Source organism: Microcebus murinus, chromosome 2 (genome assembly GCF_040939455.1).
Source record: "Microcebus murinus isolate Inina chromosome 2, M.murinus_Inina_mat1.0, whole genome shotgun sequence".
NCBI classification, from domain to species: domain Eukaryota; kingdom Metazoa; phylum Chordata; class Mammalia; order Primates; family Cheirogaleidae; genus Microcebus; species Microcebus murinus.
In genome coordinates, this window is record NC_134105.1 from 93160486 (window position 1) to 93187219 (window position 26734).

A 26734-nucleotide genomic window follows, 5' to 3' on the forward strand; every position below is an offset into this window, starting at 1 on the left:
TGTGGAGGGAGAGTTTCAAAGTCTTCCAGTTGGTCCTTCCAACATTAAAATCTCTCATCCTGGTGAGAGCCAAATTGAGGATTATTCCTCTTACTGAATTTATCTATTCAAACTATATATTCAGTATCAAAACAAATGACCACAAGATAGGTTTATGGTTCCATGGGCTCACCATGAAGTGTACTCAGATTAAATTACATTTATCACCCAATACTGATTTGCTTGCACTGTGACTAAAGAGAAAATAGTAACATTGTGGATCCTCAAAAATTGATATTAGTCAATGCCCAATTACCCATATCTTAATATTTTCATCCTTAGCGGACAAAATAGTAGGAAGGATGCAGTATGTGTTTGTGATATATTGTAGAAACTTTCCACAAGAGTACCAGGTTTCTTTTTTGTTCAGAGGACTCTAGGCTGGTAAATCTGTCTAGGTCTGAAATTTGATCACAAGGCTGTCATTCTCTACTTTGGTGGCTCAAGTCAATCCTCTATTTGCCAGGCCATATTATAGGCATATTTTACTTATTCAGATTAAATATGGACCTCAGTAGGCTGCCCATCTCTTTTTGGTCTTAGGGAACCCACAGTCATTTAGCCACTATCAAAGATACATGTTTATGTATAAGGTAATTCATACTTTGAAAATTCATACTGCATACCTAGTACAGAACAGATTGTACTAAGATCTTCAGACCAGCAAAGTCAGGATTGTAGAGACAGTGCATTTGTGGGAGGTACTTTCTTCCTTCTATCCTCTAGAAGCCAAGATATGTATTCTAACTGAATACTGAATATGAGAGTCAGTGAAATATTGATAGTTTATAGAATATACTTTTTTCTAGAAGACAGTATTATAGCCCCTTAAAGTAGACCCCAACTGTCACTATAACTGAAGAGCAACCATTGGTGGGGGTGATAGGATGCATAATAATGATTAATACTATTACATCAGCTTATCACCTACTTCTTTCATGGTGAAGTGATTTCTCTGGTTAGGAGCCATACTGTGGGAGAGATAACAGGGTGTGTACAAGGCATTCAGTGACAATAAATATTAGCAAAAGTATCATGGGCAGACAAGGCAAGCTTTATTGCCTAAAGTTCTGCACACTGGGAAACTTTCCCTTCTCTGAGACCTTTAAAGCTTCCTGGGGCTGTAAACAGTTCCGTTCTTCAGATGGTTGTCATATCATAGGCCTGCTACATATTCATTTCTGTAGGCCAGGCTTCAGTTTTCTTTTTTCCTACTGAAAAATTTTATAGATTAGCATATTACACTTTCCATTCTGACCATAACTCTCTTTTCTATTTTTATCTTGGCTACTTCTATACACAAACCCTATTCTTCAGCAAAATTTATGTATTATTTCTTAAGTATTGTGTATTTTTCTATGTTCATGTGATTATTTTTGCTTCTCAGCTTTTTCTTTCTTTTTATTCCTCATCTCTATCTCATGTTGAAAGCTTATTCATTATTCAAAAATCCAACTGAAATGCACCTTTTCTTAACATACAGGGAAAAAGCTGATTCTGCCTTTAAAGGATCATAGTGTTTTAGATCTCTTTATAACACTTCCCACTTTAGTTACTTGTGTGTATCTCTCACTCTAAAATCTGGTCCATCCACTTTATTTTATAAATAAGAAAGTTGAGATTCAGTTTTAAGAGACTTATTCAAGATTCCACAGGTACCCATTAGAGATGTATTAGAATAAAAAGAAAATTGAAACCAAATAGCACCTCTGTAGAAAGGAATTAGTTTATTTTTCTTTTTTCTTTTTATTATTTTATAAGATTGAGAGGTTAGTCGTCTTTCTTTGTTAATACTTATTAGGAAAGATTTTGATAATAAGAATATTCATTTGTAATAATAGTAATGATTATGTTGTATATACTTGATATTCATTTTAATAGGAAAAACTCAAAACAGAGGCAAAAGAAAACATAGTAACTCACAAAGAAAAAAAAGACAAGGTAAGACTATATAATTCTTACAGTTTTCTTTACAACCAATTTATTTTGTAACATATTAGAGAAAATGTTTTATAAGTAGGTAAATAACAATTTAAATATTTCATATAATTTCATTCCCTAAATTGTTTCTTGCTGTTAATTTAAAAGCATTAACTAAAAATTTAAAAACATTTGTCATTTAGAGAATTGGAGATGATTTCAGTCTTTCTTTATAATTCTTACTGCAGTATTAAATTACGCACTGCTGTGTTTCTCTCTTGAAAAATATACAATGTTGTAGACAAAATATTTTCATAAAAATTCTAAAGCTTAAATTTTGTTTATGTCTAATTTTGGGTCTTGAAGGGGTTTAATAAATGACATACTATTTTCCTCACTTAAGTTCTGAACCAATTGAGAAAGACAAAGGAGAACCAAAATAATATCTTTATTGTTGATAACTAATTTTGGCTTATATTTAAAGGCAAGAGGATCTTTTATTCCTGAAATTCCCAATTAAACAGACTTACTCTTTCACAGGTAGAGCTTGACAGGGACAGGTTTACCCATTTGATGGCCTGCTCTTGTATGGTATAAAGGAGTAGAGCAAAATGAATGTGTGCTGGTTCTCAAGAAGAGGAGTAAGGAAGGCACTAAACTATATGTGTCATTTCTCCTTTCCTTCCAAAATTCACCAATCACATTAAGTCATTGTTCCTCCCCTAAGGAAGCAGAGAGAGGTTAGGAATGTTACCTTAAGGTGCTCCCTAGATGTGGAAGGAAGCATTAGTTATGGGGAAGAGTACTCCTCAGCCTCTAACCTATTCGATAATACAGGATTGTTGCAGAAGAATTTGAATAAGCAATTTTTAGTTAAAATGATTAAGCATTTTCTTGATGCACAGTGATATAGTCTCCTAAGTCCCCACAGAAGTCGCTCTGATTATAGTTAAACTGAAAATGATAATGAGAATAGTCTGGAAAAAGTTTCCTTGTTAGGTATAGACAGTACTATAATTTTGTTAAATTTAGATTCAAAGAAAGAGAAGAAGGAAAGAAATATTGAACTTGTGAGTGAATGTTGAGTGCTTTGTATGTTCTAGATACTGTGCTAGACACTTGAAAGCATTATATTTGGAGAAATTATCATCATCATAATAAAAGTAGCCAGCAGGGTTAGATATAGTCTGAAGGAAGTACCTGATGAATAAGCATGTTGGTTAATCTGTAATATTCTTTTCTAAATATAGAATGTGTTGATCTTATGAAAGTATATAGTACATATTCTTTTAGAGATGTTTTGATTCATATATAATTCTCATTATTTGTAACTGTTATCAAGTAGATTAGTAAATTTCATATATTTTATCTGGGGGTCTGGATATATATGTTACAAAGTGAAAAAATGAAATAAAGAAATTTAACTAGGCTTTTTTTTGGTCTTGCTATACTTTATTCTAACACAACTGAAATGCAAGACTTATAAGTAATAATCATTAAATTTACCAAATATTTCTGAGTTTAAGCAAGTTACTTAACTTCCTCATACCTTAGTTAACTTATCTATAAAGGGATAAATAATAGTAGCTACCCCTTAAAGTTGTTTTGAGGATTAAATGAAATGATATTTGAAAGTATTTAAAATAGTGTGTGACACACAGTAAATGTCATATAAGTGTTTGTTTAAAAAACATAACCGAGAAAATTGTGAATTTTCTGAATATATGCATCACTGGAAAAGTAACATTCAGAAAAAAATATACCTTGTAAGGAAGTACATATGTTTCCATCAGGTATTCTGAAGAGGAACAGTTCAGTATTCTTGAACATTTTTCTTTTAGGCTACCAGGGAAATGTCAATTCTCAGATATGGCCACAAGATGGTGCAGTGAGGTTAAGTTGCCATTCTCAGGCCTATTGGAAGGAAAAATTTGTCCATGAAAGCAGTTACATTTTGGAGGTTCCAAGGGTGTGACCCCTGATGAATCCAGGGAGCAGAAAAAAATGTGCTTTAATCAAAATTGTGTCATCAACTATGATTTAGAAATATTTAAGAAAAAGGAGACAGAAATTTAACTCTGAAAAAATGCTACCAAAAATACCTGTTGGAAAAAGGATTATGAAATGACCCATCACAGTTCAAAATTATCTCATTAGCTGCAGATCATCTCATTAGCTCCTTGATTTTATATATGGATAAATTTAAACCTGGAGATACTTGGAGATTCACTCAAAAATCACCTGGCAAGATAGTAAAAGATCCAGGAGAAAAGAACATATTTTGTACTTGGCTTCTAGTTTAATGTTTTTTTAATAGTACACACAATTGCCTCTTATACCCTATACCTTCCTAATTTAAACTTACTGCAAGTTCAGCCTCCATGCTTTTGTAGTATTGTCCTTGAAGCCCCCTTATTTGATGCTCCATGCTTTCATGTGAGTGATTGCCTTGATTGTATTCATGGAGATGGTGGTCACCAAAGGAGGGGGTAAAATAGAAAGTGATCAACATGGTTTTCATGTAGGATCCCACTAAAGCTACTGTTATTAGCTTTTATTAGAAAGGTAGACCGGTTGCTTAAAGAAGCTAAATGCAATGGTAGAGTGAAAGAGCTGAGGGACTTGAGTGGAAATAATGTCTAAATATTTAGAGTAAATTTGCAATTTGTTTACTTTTAGAATTGAAGCAAATAGCTATTTTCTGAATTTTTTCCTGAAAATATCTCTCATTCTTTATGTTCATAATTTTTTCCCTTTGTTTTTGGAGGCAAGTAAGGCTTGTAGATAGGGAAAGGCTAATGTTTTTATAGATAAGAGAGGAGATATCAATCCATGAAAGAGAATGAATGAAAATGAAAATAAATTGCCCTCTGGCTTTTAGGCTATTGGAGCAAACCACAGATTAAGTCTAATACTAGGAATAGAGATTTGTTTTTTTTTACAGAATCCTTAACTGTTGGTCAAATAGAGGCTTTTGAGGTATTATATTTCTTTGTGTAGCAACTCTGTGAAGACAGAAGGAGAGATACCATTCTCATCTTAAATGGGCAAGTAAAGTGACAAAGAGGATTAATACAATTTATTCAGACTTATCTAATCAGTAATGAATTTGAGAGTAAATTCTAGTTTCAGTGTTACTTCTACTAGTTGCTGTGCTTTAAAGAAATAAATAATTAAAATGACATTTAATGATGGTTTTATTCACTTTTGTTATTCAATGCAGAAAACACAGACATCTTTGTTGGAAACACCTGAAACTAGTCATCGGAAATTTGATTCTAAAGCAGCTTCTTCACAAAATATATCTCGAAATTTCACATCAGTTGATCATGGCAAATCCAAAGATAGAAGAGACTATCTGTGGACATCTTCCAAAAGTACTTTATCTACACCAAAGGTTGGTGTCTAAATTTCCAAGATAGTAATTTTTTAATAAAAAAAGAAGGTTCTGGTATTAGCATATATCTGATATCTCACACATACATGCATGCACGCACACACACACACACACACGAAATTAGTTTCTTGAAAGTTTCAACTTTTTTGTGGTATCAGCATGAAATGGTTTTACTTTTTGCTGCCTAAGATGCCTAAGATAAATTGCCATAAATTAATGGCATCTTAGGCAGATTCTATAACTTGCTGGTCATTTACCAATGCTTAAGTCCCTGGTGTGGGAAATATGGTTCTGACTTGATATTTTACAGTATCACCCCAGTTACGTCCCTTTGCTGTTTACTCCTACATCATCTTGCTGATAGAGTCCTTTACTTGGAGCAGTTGCCACTAGCAAGGTGGTTCAATTCTATCTTACGCATACCTACTTAATCCATGGGGAATTGATACAACTTTGCCGTGCTAAATGGCAGTGCAGAATGGTCTACTTTGACCCCTTTCTCCTCTCTGCTATTTATTTCTCTTTAATTTCCTTTTCATCTGGTTAGTTAAATACAAAGACAGATAAACAAATTGGCTGCCCAGGTTCAATATTTAACTAGGGAATGTGAGATCAGTCTTACCTTCTTATAGGCACTCCTAGTTGTCTTTATAAGTATACTTTTGGAGTTCCTGCCTCACTTATTTTGGGATTTGAAGAAAAAAGTATCTCAACCTGTCTCCATCCCTCTAAACTAATATTTTATGCCTTTCCCTGACAATATTCTTTTTTTTTTTGAGACAGAGTCTCGCTTTGTTGCACAGGCTAGAGTGAGTGCCATGGCGTCAGCCTAGCTCATAGGAACCTCAAACTCCTGGGCACAAGCAATCTTACTGCCTCAGCCTCCCGAGTGGCTGGGACTACAGGCATGTGCCACCATGCCCGGCTAATTTTTTTCTATATATATTAGTTGGCTAATTAATTTATTTCTATTTATAGGAGAGACAGAGTCTCGCTCTTGCTCAGGCTGCTTTCGAACTCCTGACCTAGAGCAATCTGCGCGCGTTGGCCTCCCAGAGTGCTAGGATTACAGACGTGAGCCACCACGCCCGGCCACAATATTCTTAAAATAACTGGGAAGGAAAAAAGTGTTTGTTGATTATAGGGGTTGTTCTATCACTTTTTTTTTTTTTTTTTTTTTTTGAGACAGAGTCTCGCTTTCTTGCCTAGGCTAGAGTGAGTGCCGTGGCGTCAGCCTAGCTCACAGCAACCTCAAACTCCTGGGCTCAAGCAATCCTCCTGCCTCAGCCTCCCGAGTAGCTGGGACTACAGGCACGAGCCACCATGCCCGGCTGATTTTTATATTATATATATTAGTTGGCCAATTAATTTCTTTCTATTTTTATGGTAGAGACGGGGTCTCGCTCAGGCTGGTTTTGAACTCCTGACCTTGAGCAATCCGCCCGCCTCGGCCTCCCAGAGTGCTAGGATTACAGGCGTGAGCCACCGCGCCCGGCCTGTTCTATCACTTTTTAATAAGTCCTGGAGAAGGATCTAGCCTCAATCATAGGTCACTTTTTTTAAAATATGGATTATTAGCACTCCCCCCCAGCTTTGTGTCCCAGTTGAAAATTCCAGAGGCAAAGGAGGAGTCCCACTCATATCCTGATATGTATATACACAATATTCTATATCTTGTGAAAATTATGAAAATTAGTGTATTTTATAGCTTAGAGAGGCTTTTACATAAAGTTATTCAGTTTTATTTACTAGTTTATTTATTTCATATTTAAAATATGAAATGATTTCTATGATTATCTATTAAAGAATAACCTTAAACAACTTTTAATTGAAATGTTTCTAAGAAAAATACACAGATCTTAAATATTCAACTTGAATTTTCACAAATAAAACATAGCCTTAAAACCAGCACCCAGATTAAAATACAGAATATTGCTATCTCTCCCTCTTGTTCCACCTTCCAATCACTAGTCACTCTACCAAGGCCAATTACTATCTCAACTTCTAATATTAGATGTACCTGTTTTTGCATTTTCTACAAATAAAATCATACAGTACGTATTTTTGCCTGGCCTTTTTTCATTTAATTTTATGTTTGTGGGACTTATCCATATTGTTGCTTGAAGTTGTGGACTATTTTTATTTTTGTATAGTATTCCATTGTATGACTATACCACATTTTATTGATCTATTATATTATTAATGGACATTTGGGTAGTTTCTAGATTGGACTTTTATGAATGGTATTGTTACAAAAATTCTAGTACCTGACATGTACACCTTTTGGGTTGAGTATGTGCCTAGGAGTGAAATTGTTGAGTTTATAAGGTTATACATATGTTTCATTTTGGTACACACTGTCATGTGTGTGTGTGTTTTAGCGCTTGCACCAGTTTACATTATAGCCTGCAGTGAATGAGAGTTCTAGTTGTTCCGCATCCTTACCACAATGTGGTATTTTTAAATCTGTTTTATTTTAGCCATTCTGGTGATGTGGTGACCTTACTTTTTTTTTTTAAATAAGCTTTTTACTTGGTAATTGATTTTGGATTTATAGAAAAGTGCAAACGTGATACAGAGAATTCCTAAATAGCCCTCACCCAGTTTTCCCCATTGTTAACGTTTTATATTACTGTGGTACATTTGTCAAAACTAAGAAACTTACATGAGTACATTACTATTAACTAAACTTCAAACCTCATTTGTATTTCATAGTTTTTCCATTAATGTTCTCTTTTTGTGTTCAAAGATCCAATCCAGGGTACCAAATTGCATTTAATTGTCATGTTTCCCCATTCTTGATGTTAATTTTTTTTTTTTTTTTTTTTTTTTGAGACAGAGTCTCGCTTTGTTGCCCAGGCTAGAGTGAGTGCCATGGCGTCAGCCTAGCTCACAGCAACCTCAAACTCCTGGCTCAAGCAATCCTCCTGCCTCAGCCTCCCAAGTAGCTGGGACTACAGGCATTCGCCACCATGCCTGGCTAATTTTTTGTATACATATTAGTTGGCCAATTAATTTCTTTCTATTTATAATAGAGACGGGGTCTCGCTCTTGCTCAGGCTGGTTTCGAACTCCTGACCTCGAGCAATCCGCCCGCCTCGGCCTCCCAGAGAGCTAGGATTACAGGCGTGAGCCACCGCGCCCGGCCTGATATTAATTTTTAATGAAAGCATTTTCAGCTATAAATTTCCCTCGAAGCACTGATTTCACTGCATCTCATAAATTTTGGTATGTCGTATTTTCATTTTTATTCATCTCAAAGTACTTTGCAATTTCCTTGTGATTTATTCTTTGATTTTGGTTATAAAGAAGTATGTTGTATTCACATATTTTGAATCTTGTAAATATCCATTTGGTTGGTTAATAGTATTGTTAAAATGTTCTGTTTATTTGCTTATCTTCTGTCCAGTTCTACTTATTACTGAAAGTAGAGTATTGAAGTCCCTGACAATTATTATTGAACTGTCTATTTTTCCCAGCTCATGGTTCATATATTTTAGGCTCTGATGTTAGATATTTATAATTGTTATATTTTCTTAATAGATTGACCCTTTAGCCCTTTGCATTCGGATGTCGAGTATGACTCGACATGGTTAGTATCGGTAGCAGCAAGAGAAAAAAGTAAGCAAGTGTAAAGGGTTAATCCTTCTTTATCTCAATTTTTGTTTTAATGTCTATTTTGTTTGACACTAGTTTAGCCACTTCAGATCTCTTTTGCTTACTGTTTGCATGGAATATCTTTTCCTACCCTTTTATTTTCAATCTATTTATGTCATTGAATTTATTTATTTATTTATTTATTTTTATTTATTTATTTAAAACATCAAGGCTTTATTATCTCATAGTGAGAGACAGGCAGGTGCAGGTTTGGGTGATTGAGACTGAACAAATCATTCCCAAGTATCACATGTAGACTAAAAAAAAATGTCCATGAAGAAGAGAAACCTTTCCTGGAAAGCCCCAGAAGATACCAACTCAGATGTTCTTGCCAGAGCTGTGTTATACCCACACCTAAAGCCATCAATGAGGAAGAAAATTAGGGTCCCCCCCAAAAGGATCAGTCTGAACATGATTCCCTTCAGAGAATGAGAAAGGGACCATAGTCTGCCTTCCCTTAGCATAGTGGGCGAGACTTGATATACGCTGTGGGATCTTGCCAGCTAGTAGAGAATAGATGGTATGGGCTGGGTGAGGTGGCTCATGTCTGTAATCCTAGCACTCTTGGATGCCAAGGTGGGAGGATCACTTGAGCTCAGGAGTTCGAAACCAGCCTGAACAAGAGAAAGACCTGTCTCTACTAAAAATAGAAAAAAATTAGCCAGGCGTGGTGGTGCATGCCTTGTAGTCCTAGCTATTGGGGAGGCTGAGGCAGGAGAATTGCTCGAGCCCAGGAGTTTGAGGTTGCTGTGAGCTAGGCTGGTGCCACAGCACTCTAGTCCAGGAAACAGAGCAAGACTCTGTCCCCTAGAAAAAGAAAAAATGAGAATAGGTGTTGTGGTACCCCGCATCTGACATGGCTCCAGTGACCCATGCCCTTTGGTACTCATGCCTCTGTGTAATTCTCTCCCCTTGACTGTAGGCTGGACCAAGTGACTTGCTTCTAACAAATAGAATATAGTAAAGGTAATGGGATCTCACTTCTGTGATCAGGTTACAAATGACTGATTTGTCTTGTTGGTATTCTCTAAAGCTTTGATGAAGCAAGCTGCCATTTTGGAGAGGCCCATATGGTGGGGAAGTGCAGATAGTCTCTGACCAACAAAACAAAGAGACCCTGAGTCCAATAGCCCAAAAGAACTGAACACTGCCAACAACTATGTGAATGAGCTTAGAAGAAGATCCTTCTCCAGTTGAGCCTTTAGGTGATTATACCCTCAGCTGACACGTTGATGTCAGCCTTCTGAGAAACCCTAAAACAAAGGACATAGCTAGGTTGCACGCAGATTTCTGACCTATAGAAATGGTGAGATAATGAATACTGTTGTTTCAAGCCACTAAGTTTTGGACAGTTTGTTACACTGCAGTAGATAGCTAATAAAAATGGATTCTGCAACAGCAAACAGTGATGTATTGCTACCTAGAATTCCAGGAGCTGTGGGTAGAGGCATTCTCACATTTGTTGCCCTTGTACTCTCTCTGTTGTGAATTCTCTGGTTCATAAAAAAAGGGGGGACACTGAAGAGACACAGGCGGGCTGAATGGCTAAAAAGATACAAATCAAATATTTACTGTCTCCAGAAAACACATCTAACCCACAAGGCCTCATTCAGACTCAAGGTAAAGGGATGGAAAACAATATTCCATAGAAATGGAAACCACAAGAAAGCTGGTGTCACCATTCTCTCATCAGATAACAGACTTCAAATCAACAAAAGTAAAGACAAGGATGGTCAGTATATAATGGTAAACAATTCAACAAGAAGACATAACAATCCTAAATATCTAAGCACCTAACACAGGTGTGCCTGGATCTAAACAAAATGATAAACAGCAGCATGTGTCATTGAATTTAAAGTATATCTTTTATAGTTGGATCAGGCTTCTTTTCAGCATTCGTTCTGTCAATCTCTGCCTTTTGATTGAAGTGTTTATTTGTACTTAATATAATTACTGATAAGGTAGGATTTACTTCTACCATTTGTTATTTGTTTTGTATGTGTCTTGTGTCTTTTTGTTCCTTTGTTTCTCCATTAATATCTTTTTTAATTAGATACTATTTACTGTGATATTTTAATTCTTTTGTTTTTTACGTATTTTTGACTTATTTTCTTAGTGATGGCCTTGAGGATTATAATTAACACCTTAACTTAAAATGACCTACTTTGAATTAATATTAATGTAATTTCAATAGTATACAAAAACTTTGCTCTAATATAGCTTCATTCCAACCCCTTCTTTTGTGCTATCATTGTCATAAAAATCACACATTCATATATTGAAAGCCTGACAAAGTATTATAATTATTGCTTTATGTGTTTATGTTTTAAACCACATAGGAAAAGAGTTATGAACAAAAATATGTTTATGTTATCTCTTATAGTTACCAAAGAAGTTATCTTTACCAGTGCTCTTTATTTCTTCATGTGGACGCAAGACCAGTATTCTTCTATTTCAGACTGAAGGACTCCCTTTAGTATTTCATGTAGGGAAGGTCTACTAATGATAAATTTTCTCAGTTTTTGTTTATCTAGAAATGTCTTAATTTCTTCTTCATTCTTTTTTTTTTTTTTTAAGGAACCAAGTTTTCTGCTATCTTCTTCATTCTTGAAAGATGATTTTGCTGAATATAGAATTATTTCTTGATAATTCCTTTTCTTTAAGCATTTTGAATATGTCACCCATGACCTTCTGGACTGTATGATATCTGATGAAAAATTAGCTGTTAATATTATTAAGGGTCTCTTGTACATGAGGAGTTGCTTCTATCTTGCTGCTTTCAAGTTTATCTTTGTCTTCTAACAGTTTTATTATAATATGTCTAGGTATAGTTCTTTTAGAGTTTATCCTACTTGGAGTTTGTTGAGTGTTTTAAATGTATAGATTGATGTTTTCATCAAATTTGGGAGGTTTCAGCCATTATTTTTTTAAACATTCCTTTTGTCCTTTCTCTCTCTGTGCTTGTTCCATAATTTTCATTGTGTGAATGTTCATATCTTTGGTGGTATACACAAGTCTCTGAGGCTGTTTGTTTTTCTTCACTTTTTTCCTGTTTCTAAGGTACAATAATATCAAAGAACTATCTTTAGTTTCATGGATCCCACATCTGCTGTTGAGCCTTTCTAGTGAATTTTTCATTTCAGTTATTATTCTTTTTAATTTCAGAATTTCTATTTGGTTCTTTTGATAATTTCTATCTCTTTATTGATATCCATATGGGGAGACATTACTTTCATGCTTTCCTTTAGCATTTTATGTGTGATTTTCTTTAGCTCTCTGGACATATTAAAAATAACTGACTTGAAATCTTTTTCTAGTAAGTCCAATGTCTGGGCTTCCTTAGGAAAAGTTTCTATTGTTTGCTTTTCCTTGTCTCTATAGGCTATACTTTCTTGTTTCATTTCATGTCTCATAATTTTTTTTGTTGAAAACTGACATTTAAAAAAATATAGCGACAACTCTGGAAATTAGATTCTCCCCTAACCCCATGGTTTATTGTTTTTTCTTCTTGTTTTAGTTGTTATTGTTTGTTTAATAATTTTTCTAAATTAATTTTGAAAAGTTTATACTCTTGTGATTGAAACTGGTCTCTACCTGATTAGTGTTCAGCTAATGTTTGGACAGAAATTTCCTTAAATCAGTAAATTTCCCAATCTTTGCTAAGGGTCTTTTTGTGTATATGAGGGCATACCTTCAACATTTAGCCATGCAGTTGACAAATCTACCTTAGCTTTCAAATTCCTGCTTGTACCAGAAACTCAAGATAAGCCAGCGGTGAGAGCTTATGGCTTTCTCAGGTCTTTCCTGAACCTGTATACAGCCCTACACATATGCGTGGGCTTCTATATTTCCAGGAATATTTCAGAGCTTTTCATAGCCCCTATGGATATCTCATTTCCTAGCTTTCCTTTTAAGATTTTTGGTTAGTCCTTTGTTTGCTCTGTTAATCACTGCTTCAGGTTGCTGCAAAGTTAAAACATGTTCTCATAATTGTTTTTTTTTACAAATGCTGCCCCCTACCTCACATGCACACTAAAGAGAAGGCCTTTTTCACTTGAGTGAGTTCTCAGGTTGAATATAATCAGCCTTGTAGGTGGGATCTTTCAGAGACCCATCAGATAGATCAAAAAATGACAAATCTTCAGGAGTAAAGCTTTGAAAGGGCTTCAATTCTGTTCTGCTCTGTCTGGTGGTTGCTAGGTTGCATCAGGAATGTGGGCTGTTATTTTTTAAGGATAACATAGAGCTGGAGAGCAGGGGATGAGACCTGGAAATATTAAAATGTCACAACGTTTGCTGTTCTTGCAAAGGTTCAACCATTTTGGGGGGTGGTGGAATAAATACTCTTCAACTTGCTGTAAGCCTTTGGTTAATTTCTAGAATTAAAAAAAAAAAACCTGACTGTGCCAACTTATACCAGTATTTTTATAGCTTTTATAGAAGAGTGGATTTTTGGAGCTCCTTTACCGTTTTTGCTGTTGTCATTGACTTTACTTTTTAAAGATACTTTTTTAAATTATAAAAATTACAGGGTATTATAGAATCCTAAACATTGACTAATGTAAGTAAATTTACTAACAAAAAAATAAGCCAATATATTTTCTTACTGCTTTGTAAGAAAATATTATTGCTTTATAAAGAGTTTTGTGAAGAGAACAAAAGTCACTCAGTTCTTTGTTTTTAATCATGATTAAAAAAATTAAAGTCCCTCTTAAGATTGTTGATTACTGAAATGGTAGTAGCTTTCTCTTTCTCTCTCTTTCTTACTTTTTTAGCAAGTTGAAGGGAAGGACAAAGAAAGTCCACCATTATAAATTTTTTGAAAAATGTTAGAAAATTTCTGGTATCCAAACAATTGAATTTAAATTTTTATTTAAAATTTTTGCTTCATATACTTGCCAGTAATAATGGAGATTTATAATTGATAAAGACAGATTATCTTGAAATTATTTATTAAATCCTTTTTAATAGTATATGTTTTATTTGATGTGATAATATATTATTTTTTATTTTTGCATAGGCATATACAGTGAAGACACCAACAAAAATGAAAATACATCAAAGAGAAAACAAGAATAAACCCATTGAAGAAAGTAACAAAAAGAGAAAAATGGTCTTTGAATTCGATATTAATTCAGATAGCTCAGAACCTAATGATCTTTTGGTAAAAATATTACAAATAATCACTATTTGTTATTTGTTTATATTATTATTTGCATATATTATTTCTTGATGTATATGTATAATATATGGGCATAGAACCTACCATTGCAATATTCAGGGGAGGAGGCAGTGGCACTCAGGTGGTAACGCAAGAGCTGCGGAGCGGCTGTAAATATAGATGAAGCTTCGCTCACTCACTTGCTGTTCACCTCCTGCTATGTGGCCCAGTTCCAAAGTTTCATGGAATATAATTTTTCCATGGATGGGGGCTACGGGGAGGTGGATAGGAGTTGGGAGGCAGAAGTTGTGTGTCCCAGTTACTAATAGGCCATGGATTGACACTGGGCTGTGGCCCAGGGATGGGGACTGCAGATTTAAAGTATACAGGAGGATATGCATAGGTTATATGCAAATACTATGACATTTTATATAAGGGACTTGAGCATACCCAGATTTGGGTATCCACAGGGAGGTCCTAGAACCAATGCCCCATGGATACTGAAAGATAATTGTATAGAAGTATTCTTATTTTAGGTTACAGATGAAGAAATGCAGTCAAATGAATACCTTTTTCAAAATCACATAGCTGTAAGGCATGGAGCCAAAATTTTAACACAAAAAGTTTGGTACTGTATCCTATGTAACTCATTGTACATAGTAACTGCCAATTTAAACTGCAATTCAGATATATAAAAACATATGAGAATTAGTAGAAAGAATATGGGCTTTGGAATTAAACATTCTAGGGTTGTAACCCCTGCTATTTTTACAGCAGTGTGAATTTAGGCCACTTTCTTAGCTGATAAAAAATTTAGAATGATTCAAAACTACTTCATTTTGTTTTTTTAAAGGAATATCAATCAACTTTGCAGTACAGTAAAAACATTACAATCATAGAATTGCACACAATCTTTAAATTAGTCTAAAAAGACGTTTCACAGTGAGTTTCCTTGGTTATAATTATCATATCAATCTATTAGTCATTTTTGTAATTTTTCTAGCTTATGTAGGTAAATTTTGGTGAATATTCAAATTATTATAAAAATTAAGATTTAAAAATGGATTGTTAAGCATGACCCCAGGGAGATGGAATAGGAGGTGCCAGTAATCCATCTCTCCACCTAGATAACAAGTGTACTGACATAAACTGTTTGAAGTAACTATTTTGAAACTCTGGAGTTTCATTTGAAAGTTTGGCTAGTAAATTACCAATTGATTTTGGTCAGTTTCAGCCTTAAGTGTGGTAGCAGCTACCAGTCTCCTAACCCACAGTCCCATGGTAGGCAGCCATGTTCATGTTCCTTGTGTGGCTTGCTGGAGCCAGGGTGAGCAACAAAGACCTTATATTCCAAATATCAGGGTTCAGTGTTCCAACTCCCACTGGCTGAAGTGACTTCCAGAAATTTACATGAACTACACCTGTTTGGCTTCCCCTACCCCTTTTCTCTTTTTCCATTTTAATTCTTTGGGGAGACAGGCATTTAAGGAGTAGGGCATAGAAACACAAAAGCAAAAAGGAATTTAGAAAGCCACTGCACATGCCTGGGGAAAGACACAGGTTCAGAGAAGACCTGAGGAGACCTTAAGCTTTTACCTTAGACTGATCCTTGGCACAGAGACACTTTCAATAGTAAAACAAAAGAAAATAAATAAAAATACCAAACTCTGGGGAAGAGGGAAAATCTGATTTCTAAAGTTACCAAATTATAAGATTCAAATGCTCAGTTTCAGCAACAACAACAACAACAGACAAACACAAGGCATACAGAGAAACAGGAAATGACAGCCCATTCAAGGGAACAAAACAAATTGACAGAACTATTGAGAAAAATTGAGGAAGCCCAGACATTGGCCTTAGTAAACAAAGACTTTAAAACAACTGTCTTAAAGTAGCTCAGAGAGATAAAGAAAGACATAGATAAAGACAAAAAACTATGTAAAAATAAAATGAGAATGCTGATAAGGAGATAGTAATTGTAAAAAGGACCACAAAAAAATTCTGGGGTTGAAAAGTATAATTGAAAGGATTCAATTATACTAGAAGGATTCAAAGCCCACTAGAAGGATTCCAAGGAAGATTTGAGTAAGTAGAAGAATTGATGAACTTGAAGATGGACAATTGTAGTTGAGTCTAAAAAAGGGAAAGAAAAAGGAACAAAGAAAAGTAAACAGAGCCTCATAATCTTGTAGGACAATCAAGTGGATGAATATATGCGTTGTAGGAGTTGCAGAAGGAAAAGAGAGGAAATAGGCAAAAAGAGTATTTGAAGAAATACATGACTCAAAACTTTCCAAATTTTGATGAAAGACAGGAGTCAACAAACCCCCAAAGCTCAGAAACTCCAAAGTAGGATAAACTCAAGCAGACCCACATGGATACATTATAATCAAACTGTTTAAAGAAAATCCTGAAAGTAGCAAAAGAGAGGTAACTCATCACATACAAATTATCTTCACTGAGATTATTAGCTGATTTCCATCAGAAACCTTGGAGGTCAGAAGGCAGTGCATTTATATATTCAAAGTTCTGAAAGAATAAAACTTACCAGCTCAGAAGTCTATACCTGGAAAAACTGTCCTTCAAAAATAAGGTAGAAATTAAGGTATTCCCAAATAAATAAAAGCTGATAGAGTCTGTTACCACTATACCTATTTTTCAAAAAGTGCTAAGGGAGTTCTTAAGATTGAAAGGATGTTAGTAACTCAAAGCTGTATGAATAAGTAATGATCTCTGATAAAGGTTAAATGCATGAGCAATTTATAAAAGCTAGTATTTTAATTTTGGTTTATAACTTTACTCTTTTTCTACATAATTTTAAAGACAAATGCATAAAAGTTGTTAATGTATATTAGTGGGCACACTATAAAGTTGTAATTTGTGACATCAGTTAATGGAAGGGGAGGATGAATTGTGTGGGAGCAGAATTTTGTAGGCTATTGAAGTTAAGTTGATACAAATTTGAATTAGATTATTATTAGGAAGTGAAATGTAATCCCCATGGTAATTACAATGAAATTATCTACATGATATACATGAAAGGAAATGAGAAGGGAATTAGAATGTTTAATTACAAAAAACTGCCTAAACAATTGGTAATTGAGGATATGAAGAACAAAAAAATTCATTAAGACATACTGAAAACAAATAGCAAAATGGCAGAAATAAGTCCCTCCTTATCAATAATCACTTTAAATGTAAATATATTCTCTAATTAAAATACATAGATTGGAAGAATAGATTTAAAAACATGATCCAACTCTATGCTGTCTTCAAGACACTTTATATCCAAAGACACAAATTGACTGAAAATGAAAGGATAGAAAAAGGTATTCTATGCAAATACTAACTAAAAAAGAGCTGAGGTGGCTATACTACTATCAGACAAAACAGACTTTAAGTCATAAAGTACAAAAGATAAAAGGACCTTATATATTAATAAGGAGTTCAGTACAGTAAGAAGATATGACAGTTTTAACATTTATACACCTAATAACAGACGCTCAAAATATATGAAGCAAAATCTCCTAGAATTGAAGGAAGAACTAGTGGACACTTTAATAACCGACTTTCAAAAATGGATAGAAATAACCAGAGAAGATAAGTAAAGAAATAGAGGACTTGAATAACACCATAAACCAAATAGGTCTAGCAGACATATATAGAAATTCTGCTGAATAACAGAATACATATTCTTCTCAGGTGCACATGGGACATTCTCAAGGATAGATCATATGTTAAGTCACAAAACAAATCTTAATGGATTTAAAAATATAGACATCACACAAAGTATCTTCTCTGACCACAATTAGATTAAGTTAGAAATCAATAAGAGAAGGAAAAGAAATATTTACAAATTTGTGGAAATTAAATGACACACTCTCAATCAACCAGTGTGTCAAAGAATAAATGACAAGGGAAATTAGAAAATACTTAGAGATGAATGAAAAAGAATAATACAATATACCAAAACTTGTGGAATACAGTAAAAGCAGTTCTTTTTATAGTTATAGCAGTGAACTTTATAGTTATAAGTGCCTACATTAAGAAAGAAAAAAGAAGGAAGGAATAAAGATTGGAGCAGAGATAAACAAATTAGAAAATAGAAAGCAATAAAGAAAATGAATAAAACCAAAACTTGGTTCTTTGAAAAGACCAAGAAAACAGGCAAATCTTTAGCTAGACTGGCAGCAAGAAAGAGAAAGAAAAAGAACACATATAACTAAAATCAAATGAAAATGGGAATATGACTATTGAACTTTCAAAGATAAAAAGAATTATAAGAGAACATTATGAATAATTATATGCCAGTAAATTAGATAACCTAGAAGACAGGGGAAAATTCCTTGTAACTCACAAATTCCCTAAACTGACTCAAAATGAAATAGAAAACCTCAACTGACCTATAACAAGTAAAGAGTTTAAATTAGTAAACAAAACTTCCCAAGAAAGAGCAGTCCTGGACCAGGTGGTTTCATCAATGAATTCTACCAAACATTTAAAGAAATGACACCAACTCTTCTTAAATTCTTCCAAAAAATTAAAGAGGGAAGGAACACTCTCTACCTCATTTCATGAGGTGTCCAGAATTACCTTGATACCAAAGGCAGATAAAGACATTACACACACAAAAAATTACAGACCAATATCCCTTATGAATTAGATATAAAAACACTCAACAAAATATTAGAAGATCAAATTATATAGCATTTTAAAAATTATTCACCATGACCAGGTGGGATTTATCCCAGGAATCCCTGTGATTAAACATAAAGAGATGAATCAGTGTAATAAATCACATTCATAGAAAGAAAAGACAAAAGCTATATGATCATCTCAATGCAGAAAAGGCATTTGACAAAATCCAATGCCCATTCATGGTAGAAACTGAGAAACTAGGAATAGAGGGAAAATTCCTCAACCTGATAAAGGGTATTTATGGAAACCCCTAGCTACCATCATACTCAATGGTGAAAGACTGAAAGCTTACCCTCTAAGGTTAAGTATAAGTCAATATGCCCAGTTTGACTGCTGATATTCAACATTATACATTATACTGGAACTGACTGCTTACCTGACTAAATTGTGTATAGATAATGAAGATATCTAACTTTAGTTAGATATCTTTAATATCTAAATAAAGTTATATATCTTTAATATCTAAAGATATTAGACAAGTAAAAGAAATGTTTAAAAGGCATGCAGAAGGAAAAGAAAAAACTACTTTTCTTCACAAATGACACAATCCTATGGATACAAAATTTCTAAGACTCTATAAGAAAGCTACTAGAGCTAATAAATGAATTCAGTAAAATTGCAGGATACAGGATCAACAAACAAAAATTGATTGTGTCTCTGTACACCGACAATGAACAGTCCCAAAAGAAAATTAAGAAAGCAATTCTATTTACAAATAATTAAATCCTTTCGAACAAATGTAACCAAGGAAGTGAAAGACTTGTACACCTAAAATTACAAAACATTGGTGAAAAAAAATTAAAGAAGACCTAAGTAAATATAAAGTCATCCTATATTCATGGACAGGAAGACTTATCATTGTTAAGATGTCAGTACCACCCAAAGCAATACTCAGGTTCAATGCAATCTTTATCAAAATTCCAATAGCATTTTTTATAGAAATGAAAAAGCCAATATTCATATGGAGTGGCAAAGAGTCCCAAAGACTAAAACAATCTTGGAAAATAAGGATAAAGTTGGAGGACTCAGTTTCCAACTTTGAAACTCACTGCAAAGGTAGTAATTAAAACACTATACTATTGGTATAAGGACAGACAGATATATAGACCAATGGAATAGAATAGAGCCCAGAAATAAACTCTCACATATATAGTCAATTGATTTTTAAAAAGAGTGCCAAGACCAGTCAATGGGTCAATAGGACAGTTTTTTCAACAACTAGGGCTAGGAAAACTAAAAGAATGAAGTTGGACCCTTACTTTCTTAGTCTGTTTGTGTTGCCATAAAGGAATACTGGAACCTGGATAATTTATAAACAAAAGGGTTTTATTTGGCTCACAGTTTCACAAATATACAAGAAACATGTTGTCAACAGCTGCTTCTGGCGAGGGCCTCAAATTACTTCTACTCATGGCAGAAGGTGAAGGGAAGCCAGCATATCATGTGAGAAAGGAAGGGAGAGGAGAGAGAGGTGTCAGGCTTTTTTAAAAAAAATAAATAAAATAAATTAGGTTTCTCAGGAACTAATAAAGTGAAAACTCACTTACTAGTCTGAATACAGCATCAAGCCATTCATGAGGGACCTGCTCCAATGACCCAAATACCTCCTATCAGGTCCCACATTCAACACTGGGGATCAAATCTCAACATGACGTTTGGAGGGGATAAATATCCAAAATATATTGCTTACCTTATGCCATATAAAAAATTGACTCAAAATGGGTTAAAGATCTAAATTTAAGAGCTAAAACTGTAAAACTCTAGAAGAAAACAGTGGAGAAATCTTCATGACATTAACTTTGGCAGCTCCTTTGTGGATATGACACCAAAAACATGGGTAATAAAAGAAAAAATAAATTGGACTTCATCAAAATTATGAACTGTTATGTATCAAGGGACACTATCAAGAAAGTGAAAAGACAAGCTACAGAGTGGGAAGAAATATTTTCAGATCATATATCTGAGAAGAGATTAATGTCTAGAATACATGACCAACTCCCACAACTCAACAACAAAACAACCCAATTAGAAAATGGGCAAAGAACTTGAATGGACATTTCTCTAGTTATGATATATAAATGGCCAATAAGCACATGTAAAGAATGCTACAAAGAGAAGCACAGATAAGGTTTTGCTGTTTTAAATTGGATTAACATTAATCATTTTTATATGGGAAGTCATTCATGAATAATCAATTACTGTGCACTAAGTAAAATTTTGTTGATAGTTTACAACATGATTTTAAAAATAATTTATTTCTCTTTTTTTAAGCTGGTCATCCATAAAGATAGATCTATGAGTTATTTGTTGAATTCTGTTGAAATCTTAGATTAATGAATATCTGTTTGAAATTTCTCATCCATGAAGCCTCTTAAGTTTTTGTTAAGTATGGCTTTAAGGAGCATGAAAAGATCATGTGAACTGACTGCTTACCCAACTAAATTGTGTAGCATATTCTTTAAGAGAATGGATTTTAGAGCCAGGCTAACTGGATTTGAATTTCCTTCCACCTTTTACTAGCTCTATAATCTAGGACATGTTACTTAATATTTGTGTGCCTGAGTTTCCTCACCTGTAAAATCGGGATAATGGTATACCTAATTCATAAAACTATTTGAAGATTAAAACTAATTAAAATTTGGAAAGTGTTTAAAACAGTATATGGTATATAGAAAATACTATATAAGTGTTAGCTATTGTTATTTTAGAGAATTACAGTATTCTTAAATATATAATTATAATTTTTATTATGATAAAATACACATAGCATAAAATTTACATCTTAACTACTTTTAACTGTATAGTTCAGTGTTATTAAATATATTCATAATGTTGTGTAACCATTACCACCATCTATCTACATAACTCTTCATTTTGTAAAATTAAAACTTTATACCCATTAAACAGTAACTCCTCATTCCACCCTCTCTCCAGCCTCTGGCAACCATCATTCTACTTTCTGTCTCTATGATTTTGACTACTTTATGTATCTCATATAAATGGAATCATATAATATTTGTCCTTTTGTGACTAGGTTTTTTCACTTAGCATAATGTCTTCAGGTTCATCCATATTGTAGCATGTGTCAGAATTTTCTTCCTTTTTAAGGTTGAATACTATTTTACTGTGTGTATACACTACATTTTGATTATTCATTAATCTGTTGGTAGATACCTTGGTTGCTTCCATGTTTTAGCTGTTTGAATAATGCTGCTGTTAACATGGATGTACATGATCTCTTTGGATTCTGCTTTCAGTTCTTTTGGGTATATACCCAAAAGTGGAGTTGCTGAATCATGGGTAATAGTATAATTTTTATAAGATTATAAATGTTTATCATAAACATTTCTAAAAACTCACTTTTAGACCTTGGCAGGGGTAGGAGGAGGAGAAAAAAAATGGCAGCATAAAGACTCTGAAACTGAAATAGAAATCAGTAGTAAAATACTACCCATTATACACATCTTGTATCTCACGTAGTATTTCAGGGTTATATTTAATAGAATAAAAATCTAGGTCCTTGTTGGCCAATTGAGAATTCATTTTGTTGTTCTCTTCTTTACTTGGTTATTCTTCTTTCTTTACTCTCTTTCTCCTACCTCCTTCCTTCTTTTTTCTCCCTTTTCCCTCCCTATTTCTACTCTTAATTAGTCTCATATGTTAACATAATTTTAATAGTATAATAATGATAGTAACTCAACATTATATATTTTTGTATTTTTCTTCAAGAGCATGGTTTCAGAGGAAGAGACATTGAAAAAACTATGCAAGAATAATAATCCACCAACTTCTCATCTTTGTGTCAGAACACCAAAAAAGGTAGCATTTAAATTTTATTTCAGAAAAGAAATTTTAAAAGCTGGATATCTTTTTTTAAAAAATAATTAAATGTTATTATTTAATTTTATTTTGTATTTAGACTCCTTCATCTCTAACAGCCCCTGGATCTTCAGTGAAGGTTGGATCTATAAGAACAATACAAGAGGATCGTTGGTCTATAATATCTAAAATGGATAGGAAAAAAAAAGTAAAGGAAGCAGAAAAGCTGTTTGTTTAGTTTCAGAAAATCAGGGTGATTAAGGATCCTAATAATGTCAAATGTATAGTTAATTTTTTAATCTCATTTTCCAAAGAGCCAAACTTTTTATGGAAATTGAGACTTTGAAAAAAGATTAGCAAAAATAATTTCTTTCTTTATATTTTTATATTTTTGGCCTAAATTTGAAAAAACTACATATTATTTAAAAATTTGTCATTATATTCAGACAATTAGATGCTTATATTTTGTTATTACCTTATATTTGTGAAAACTGTTTTTACTAAGTTTTCAACTTTGTAAAGTTAGCCTTTGGTTGCTAGGAATGAATTGTAGAGATGTATTCTTTATTCTTTACTATTAAAATATTTTGGATATAAATAAATGATTCTCATTGATTCTGTGAGGTCATCTGAACAGCTAATTGTTATAACTTTGAGAATATTATTCATTTTTAAAATCTTGAGAGCACTATAGTAGAGTTTTACACTTCTGAAGCAGCTTTGATCTCTTTATTTACAAAATTGACAAATGGCCTTTAATAGCAGGAAAAATGGATATATCAGTATGAATTCCTGAAATACTTCCTTTATACAACATTTATTTTTCTTATTTTGTTTTGTTTTTTTATTTCAAAATATCAACGTACTACAAAGGTTTTTGTTATTTGGATACCTTGTATATTGCTTAAGTTGGGGCTTTTAGTGTGCTCATCACCAGAATAGAGTTCACTGTACCCAACAGGTAAGTTTTTACCCCTTACTATTCTCCCACTATCCCCCCATTTTGGTTTCCAATATCCTTTATCTCTCCTTGTGCCCATGCTTCCTCTTCATTTAGCTCCCAATTATTAGTGAGTACATGTGGTATTTGTTTTTTCATTCCTGAGATATTTCACTTAAGATATGGTCTCCAGTTTCATCCAAGTTGCTGCAAAAGACATCATTTCATTCCTTTTTATGGCTGAGGAATACTCTATATCTCCCACATTTTCTTTATCCACTCATAAATTGATGGGCACTTAGGTTGATTCCACATCTTTGCAATTGTGAATTGTGTTGTGATAAACATTCAAGTGCAGGGGAGTGGGTCTGAGTCCCTGGCACAACGTAGGGGAGGCTAGTGGTGGCCGCTGGGGTGGTTTATCCCTGTGCCTAGCGCAGGCAGCCTAGACGCAAGGGTGGCGGTGCCAATCCCATTTTTCCTGAAATCTTTGGCACTGCGGAGGGGCCTGCGCTTGCCAAGGCTGAGGGGCAGGGTGAATACGGCTCCCCTGGGCCAATGGCTGCTACTGCTACGTTAGGGTAAGGAAGGAAGAGTGAGCAGGGGAGTAACATAAGAAGAGGAAGACAAAGGAGAAAGTGCATATGGCCATAAAGTGCCTGAAGTTGCAGCTTCAGGCACCATACAGTATAGAATTTAAACCTTCTCTCAGAAGTGCATGGTAGAACTCAAGAAGATGAGAGACAGACAATCCAGGGTAATCTAGAATTGTGATTGGCTCACTAATAATACCAGGACAAAGTTAAGAGATCACAACTCAAGCATAAGTTTTCCTAAGACTGCTACAAAGATGTTTGACATTAAGGCTTGGGCTGAGTATGTTGTGGAATGGGCTGCAAAGGACCCTTATGGCTTCCTTACAACAGTTATTTTGGCCCTAATTCCACTGTTCCTAGCAAGTGCTGTACTGTCTTGGAAGTTGGCCAACATAATTGAGGCCAGGGAGAAGGAGCAAAAGAAGAAACAAAAACGTCAAGAAAATATTGCAAAAGCTAACCAACGACTATAACAGGATTGAAGGAATAAACAGGCTCTCTAACCAGAGGAAAATCATTTGGAAAATTATGCAGCTTTGGAAGGAATTACTAAGGTTTCTTTTTTGTATTTCTTGACAGTATTATTTAGTAAAGGAAATTTGAACAAATGGAAGAATCATGCTAATTCTGACCTCAATACTGTAGTTACTTTTAGGCTTGGGTATAGAAATTTTTGTTGGTATCTACTGACAGTTGTTGTAAATTGGCTTTTACTATGGTACAAATTCTTTATAACTGACTTAGTCATTTGCCATTTAGCAGTTTACATGCTGAAATGAAAACATCCTGTGGAGGAAAATGACTTTAGATTATGAACTTTTCAAATAAGTTATTTAAAATGGGGTCTTTTACTGGACAAAGGAAATTAAGAATATAAAAGTCAGAAATGAACTCACTGAGGTGAAAAGTATGCTTTGGCTTAAAAGAGATACAGTGTATTAATCACATCTTTTATTATTGCTTATTTCTTAGGATCATTTTTGGCTTTCTCAAAGCAAAATAATGTTTAATCAATGAGTATTTCTATTTTCTGCATTTTTCTGATATTAGCCATTGAGACAACTGGTAATTAACAAGACATTCTGCATTTTTTAAATCTAATTTTATAAAGAATTCTCTATCTCTACTATATATAATGCCACCTACTGGATATAACAATTTTTGTACTTAGTGAACACTGCCATTTTCTTATAGATGACTTAAGAAAAGTAATACTATGATTTATAGCTTGCAGTAAAAATGCCAAGCACTGTAGTACCTTAGAACCAGTTTATTCTTGTGCTAAGTAGAACTGTGAAATAGTTAAAATATCTATAATTTGCTTATTATATAGACACTTTTGTTTTTTATTCCATTCTTTGTTTTAACTTATATGGTAGTGATGTCCAATATTTTTTTGTCAAACAGGTTCAAAGGGAAAACTAAAATTTCACATTTCTTTTGAAGAACTCTTAAAGAGTAACAGTTAAGTTATACTTCATAAGTTGTAAGGAAAGGCTTAAAATTTGTAAACATTTTGTTGGGCATAGTAATTGGGTGAAGAGGATAAATTATGTCAATGAGAATGTGCTGTAATTAGAAGAAAAGAGTTAAAGTATGTTTCTGTCAATTAAGTAGTATAACTGGACCTTTTCACTATTAAACATGACATTTATAAATGCATGATCCAATAATTTTATTCATTGACTCAGTATTTAATATCTTGATGTTTTCTGCACATCTGATAATGAATATTAAATTATAAAAATTTTCCAAAAGCTTTAATTTAAAAATGAAACTAGATATTGAAATAAATTTCATACTTTTTTGTAAAGAGGTCCTGAGTTTTTGGTTTTCTTCTTGGAGAGGGTAACAATTTAAGTTAGATATGTTAGGCAAGTTAGCATTTCAGTTTTAGCTAAGCATACTTGTAAAAGTTTAGGATAGTGTTTCTCAAATTTGAGAACCTAAGGACCCCTGAGAATAAAACATAATGGCATTATTTTATGTTATCTGTCAGTTCCCACTTGGTGCCAGTGTGAGCAACATGTTGCAACTATAGGCACTGAAATAATTCAGTGTTTAGTTATGAGTTGGTTATTCAGGTGACTTAGGATATACTGTTTATATTATCACTGAAATTAAAACAAAACTTAAAAAAAATGCTTGTATAGAACTACTAGCCCCATTGGGTCCTAGAGCTCAGTTTAAGAAAAACTAGGTTAAGGTATATCTAAAATATGTTTGGTTGGTTTTCTGGAAATAATTTATATATATATATATGTTTTACTTATGGTCACATTTTAGAATAAAAGTATTAAAGCAAAGGATATAGTCATAATTCTTAGTTATGTATTAAAGCTATGATTTCATTGATTCTCTTGCAGCAATTTAAAGGTATTTAACTAAAAGTCTGTTTTCTATAATTTCTGTTAAGATCTTAACACTTGCTAAATTTGTATTTGACATATGCTATTTTTGATTTATTCAGTTTTCCCCAACATTTATAGAGCCTTTTTATACATGTG

General features: G+C 33.6%; 2 protein-coding genes across 2 annotated transcripts in view; both read left to right on the forward strand.

The window, feature by feature from the left end:
- SYCP1 (synaptonemal complex protein 1) overlaps positions 1 to 23224 on the forward strand; it is a 92102-nt gene extending 68878 nt beyond the window's left edge. The window contains exons 28-32 of the mRNA XM_076011021.1: positions 1921 to 1980; positions 5183 to 5362; positions 14034 to 14177; positions 22602 to 22691; positions 22792 to 23224. Coding sequence (XP_075867136.1) covers positions 1921 to 1980; positions 5183 to 5362; positions 14034 to 14177; positions 22602 to 22691; positions 22792 to 22929 — 612 coding nt within the window. The 3' untranslated portion in view covers positions 22930 to 23224. The remainder of the gene's footprint in view (positions 1 to 1920; positions 1981 to 5182; positions 5363 to 14033; positions 14178 to 22601; positions 22692 to 22791) is intronic.
- Positions 23225 to 24481: 1257 nt separating this feature from the next.
- LOC105878781 (small integral membrane protein 15-like) lies at positions 24482 to 24700 on the forward strand. Its single transcript, XM_076011025.1, has one exon. The coding sequence runs from the start codon at positions 24482 to 24484 to the stop codon at positions 24698 to 24700; it is 219 nt and encodes a 72-aa protein (XP_075867140.1).
- Positions 24701 to 26734: the final 2034 nt, after the last annotated feature.